We start from the raw sequence: 5,210 nt of genomic DNA on the forward strand, positions 1-5,210 counted from the left end.
GTCCGATGCCACATATAGAGCAGCATTCAAATCGCTGCCAAGTTTGTACAGGAATGCACCTCCGCATCCAGGAGGCTTGGCACAGGGACACTGCCACGCCAGGGGAGGACGGACTAGTTCTGCTGAACGTTTACTATGTCTACTCCTCCTCCCCACGTCGCGGCGCAATACAAAAATGCATGCAGTTAGTTGGTGCGGGAAGAAATTTGTGCTTTGTGGATAGGGATATCCCAGAAAACAATATGTGCCTCGAGAAGGAAATATTATTTTCAGGATAAGCGTACCATCACTGACTGTCCATTTCATAGACAGAATACTGTCATGTATCACTCAATCAGAAGCCGATAGGAGGGACCCCGTCCAAAGAAAACGACGTGTTAGAAAAGGAATATATGCGTAGATATAAGCCAAATGGAGCCGGGAGGGAGAAGCCATGACTTTCGTATCCACTTTTTTTTAATCGCGACGGAGATAGAAGGACTTGAGCACCCAGTGCTAGCTAGCTAGTCCGTTTAAATACTTCAGAAACTTGCAGAATTTAAGAACCACCGCCGGGTTCAGATCAGAGCGGTAGTAGTATATATATAGGCTCTTCTTTTCCCTTGAGCTGTCAGGAATAATGGAGTGAGTCATCTGATCCATTGTGGCCGCAACACGAGTGCCATGGAAGCTGTTTCATCCCCCGACGGCATGCGTCTAATTTAAGTATCTTTAGCTCCCGGTTGTTACTTAGTACTACCTCCTGCACTGCACAAGCATGCTGTAGTACGAATGGTTTGATGGCATAGCTTAGCTTTATGTCCATGTCTCGCGGGACATGACCTTGGCCGTCCTTTTTTTCTCTTTTTTCTTTTTGCCCCGCACCTTAACGCCTGCTCCTGTTCACGCGTCGCCGTGCTGGTACAAACAGATCAGGGGCATGCAGTGGCTACGTACACCTTATCTTGGGGGCAATTGAAAGATACTTTTCACTCACCTACACATGCATCGTCCATCGCGGCAGATGAAAGATGTTTAGTTCTAGGACCATAGTCACAGTTGGTCAAAGTTGCTTAACCTTAGGTGTGGCAACATGGGGTGACCATAGTCACAAACCAAACAGCCTCGTACTACCACCACCACTGAAGACTCAACGCACCCCCATCTCCCAGCACTTGGTGGTACGTACGTACCCTGGTACGAGCCTGCAGGTTGCACACACAGCACGTACGCTTGCTCGGCCGTGCATGCATGCACCGCTGATCAGCTCATGCAGGCCGCATCGATGATTCGCATAGCCGCGACGACTATTCATACTTTTTTTTGCTAAAAAAACGAATAGTATGTTTTTTGCTCTGCTCGTGCCCGCTCTCCTCCGTCAGGAACTCATGAATGCGTGCACTGAAGCAGGCGTCCATGTCAATTGTCAAGTACGTACGGCGAGCGGCAGAGGTGGCCCTAGCTAGTATAGTACTCCCTTTGTCCGAAAATACTTGTCATCAAAATAGATAAAAAGATACGTATCTAAAACTAAAATACGTCCAGATGCATTTTCTTTTATCCATTTTGATGACAAGTATTTCCGGACGGAGGGAGTACGCGGTAGTGGTGCAGTGCAAGCAGCTCCGTCAGCGTGCATTTACGGGCGGCGCAGCCGGTGCCCGGTGGTGCACCCCGAAAGGGGGACGCGACTCATTCAGTCCGCAGTCGACGCTTGCGCCCGTTGCAAGGGACGGTGCATGAAGGCGGTGATGGCGCAAACGTAAGCGGAGGCAGGCATGGGCAAGACGACGATCTACCAGCCTGGTTTCCCCCGTAGCCTTCCACTCCCGGCCATGGTCGGCCAGTGGCACGCCAGCGTCAGTGACCTAACGGGACTTGTGGTGCGCAACACAGTACTGGTGATCGTGAAACCAAGATAGATCGAGGCTTTTCTTCTTATCATAAGACCGAGCCGAGCAGGATCGATGCGATGCGAGGCCCCACGCACGCACTGACTGACGCTCGCTCAAGAGAAATGCGTGTCCCTTTTTCCCCGTCAGGTCAGAAACAAAACAAAAAGGGGGCGCCCGCTTTTGCGTCCCGGAGAGGAGAGGAGAGGAGAGGGCGAAAGGCAAAAGTGGGAAGGGGAGCGCAATCATCGTGTGATGGGCAGCGGGGCACAGCGCAATAAAGCCGCGTCAGTGGACGACGGGGAAAAGAAAGAAGACAGCATCGGACTTGTCCGCAGTGGAGCCGGTGTCATCCAAAGCTACAGCGCCGGTGCCCCGCCCCAGCTGACACGGCTGAAGCTCTCTTTTCGACCTTGAGCAGCTCGTGATCAAATTCAAGTTCGAAACCCGATCCGCTCCGCTCGGCGCGCCGGGAGCTTGGCGCTGGGCGAGGTGAATACTGGGTACGTACATACGTACGTAAATGGGCGTCCGTTGCACCGTACGTACTACCAGCTGTTGAGTCAGTTCATGCATGCAGCGGTCACGCTCGCGCGCTGCTCCGACTGGTACGCGACGTGCATGCATGCGCGCTATTGCTCGCGTACGGGCCCGGCCCGGCAGGGTTGCAGCGCCGCGGGCACCGGCCGCCGGAACGCGCGACATTTTACGGCCACGACGGTGACGCGTGAGCCGTGCCGCTCGTTCGTACTACGGTCGCTCCGGAGTGCGCTGCCGCACCGTACGTGCACGCGCGCTGCTGCCACGGGCACAGGCCGATCGGTCGATCGATCGATGCCGCGCGGCGCGGCGCGTACGGCCGGTCAGAGCAGGTGACAAGGATGCAGATCTTGGCCGGAGCAGGACTGGAATTTTCGAGCCAAGTCAAAGCAAAAACTGGGACATGCAGTAGGACACATAGTTTCTTCTGCCAGGACTAATTTTAACTCCATCACTAATGGCGTCCAGATAGCAATCTACGTTTTTCTCTTTTTTGATAAAAGAAGGGCTATGCCCTTCCGATTTCCATTAAAGAAACCAGCAGCAGTTCAACGATAGCACTCTACGTACAACCAGCAGGTGCCAGTACGTGTTTCAGGAGGGGGGTGCATCTAGACATGCGTCACGGCGGAGTACATGCACGATCTGGTCCAAGAAAGCCCCTCCTCTCCAGGCGATCGAGAAACTTGTTACTCCACCTCCACGGGAAGGAGGTTGAGAACAGGGTTAACTGAAGAACCACTCCATACTCCTCTCCCCAATCATGGAACAAGCGTTATGATGGGAAGCGTACGCGGGCAAGGAAAAGATCGCAGGGGATCCGGAGGCGAACGCTGAGCTGAATAGATCTACACTTCCACAGGGCCCTGCGACCTGTCCCAGATTATCTTTTCCCAAAGATTCGGATTTACGGCACTTGTTTATGGCGCTGAATTAAACAATACGTGAACGAACGCGTACACCGATGCAGATATATGTATACTACTCCTCCCTATGGACGGTCCTATCCACTTGTTCTTGCGTCACCTGAGAGCAGAGCTTTCGCTTCGCTTGCACAGTACAGCCACCTCACTATCTTAAACTATTCGAGAAACTTCTTTTAATCCCTGAGCCTTCATCCCAAGATGAATTCGTCATCGGTGTGGTGCGTGCAGTTTGGCCGCTTCTAGTCCAGCCCCCCCGGTCAGTTCACAAAATGGTTTTTCTACTGACGAGAATATCGATCACTGTCTCAGCTACTACAGCACGGGGCACGGCGTCCGTGCCCAGGATTTCAGATCAGGGAATGGAAGGCGCTGTCAGTCAGTTCCCGGGTATCTTGTTCCGCACAAACAGGCAAGCTCCAGCGAGCTGCACCGCACGCCATCGGAAAAATAAATAAATCAGGTGAGACACGTCCTGATGAATGACATGTGGCATTCACAAATCACAAAGAATCCATCCATCCCTCCCGGCGTGGGCAATAATATGGAAACCGATCAAGAAAGCAACCCGAAATTACTCATGTCAGTTCAGTTCACCACTCAGTGCATTCCTTATTTGCAATAGGTCGGTCGGTTACCACTCGATTTCATCCCATTTTTGCTCATGGTTCGATCACATTTCTCCACTGGCTGCCACATACTAGTTGTGAGAAATTTCCTTTGCTGCTGAGTATAAAAGCAACAATTTAACATAAATTTTTTTGAACTAAACACTACAAATTTTATTTATTTAGTTGCTCTTGCTTCCCGGTACATACTTACTGGAAGTTACTGCTAGTACTCCGTTACCCATCAAAAGGGTCAAAATGAGAGAGAAAAGGACGAAAATATAGCAAAAACATCTGCATCCGGTCCCTGCCCGCCCGGGGACTGCGCTGCAAATTCCCCAGGAGAAAAAAAAAATCAACTAATGGCCGATCCTTGATTAAGCTTTGGCTCCGTCTCCGCCTCCCTCGCCGATGGCGGCGAGCTCACTGGCAGAGGCATCCGGCGCCGGAGGAGGAGCCTCGCGCTCGTAGCGGGACAGCCACTTGGCGCGCATGTACTCGGGCTTCCGCCACGGCGCGAGGTGGAGGCCGCGCTTCTTGAGGCTGGCGCGCGAGGAGTCTGCGGCGGCGGCCACCAGCAGGCGCAGCCGGTCCTCCTTGCCGACGAACGCCGACGGGAGCCGCTGCAGCACGGCGCGGTAGGCCTTGGTGGGCCGTGCGACCTCGAACTGGGACCTGAAGTCGACGTCCACGAGGACGCGCTCGCGGTCGCCGCGCTCCGAGCCGGCGGGGAGGAGGACGTCGACGTAGGCGTGCTCGCCGGCGGGGTGGGAGGACGACTTGTCCCAGCGGGAGAGGCAGAGCGCGGCGTCGTGGCCCATGGCGCGGAGGGACGCCGCGAGGAGGCGGAGGAGGTCGCGCTTGCGCGCCCCCGCCGCGCGGTGGCGCTCCACGAGCGTGGACACGTCCGCGAGGAGGTTGCGCTCCCGGAGACTGGCACAGTGGACGAGGCCCTGAAAGCGCAAACCGAGAAATGGAAGGAAAGGATCAGTTCAGTTCGTGCGCTCGTTCCTGGCGTTATCGACGGCGACAAGCAGCCTGCCGGCGAAGCAAGACGATCAGGAAAAAAAATTCAGCGCTCGGCAGTGGCCACGCACACTACCTTGATGGTCTCCGCGGCGTCGGAGATGGCAGACGCTTCGGCCGCGGCGGGCCCGTCCTCGTCGTCCGAGGCGTCGCCGCCGTTGAAGCAGTTGCAGCAGCGCGCGGCCGGGGCCCGCTCGCCGACGGTGCCGCCGCCGTCCTCCAGGAAGCTGCGGACCATGCCG

The 5,210-nt window shown here is 55.0% G+C and overlaps 1 protein-coding gene across 1 annotated transcript; it reads right to left on the reverse strand.

Moving 5' to 3' along the window:
* Nucleotides 1-4,038: 4,038 nt before the first annotated feature.
* Nucleotides 4,039-5,206, reverse strand: LOC119344921 (the record flags this gene model as incomplete). Its single annotated transcript, XM_037615207.1, has 2 exons — nucleotides 4,039-4,895; nucleotides 5,045-5,206. Coding segments are annotated over 2 exons (738 nt in total), but the record flags the coding sequence as incomplete, so codon positions are not given.
* Nucleotides 5,207-5,210: the final 4 nt, after the last annotated feature.

Source organism: Triticum dicoccoides, unplaced genomic scaffold (assembly GCF_002162155.2).
Source record: "Triticum dicoccoides isolate Atlit2015 ecotype Zavitan unplaced genomic scaffold, WEW_v2.0 scaffold19326, whole genome shotgun sequence".
Classification (NCBI taxonomy): domain Eukaryota; kingdom Viridiplantae; phylum Streptophyta; class Magnoliopsida; order Poales; family Poaceae; genus Triticum; species Triticum dicoccoides.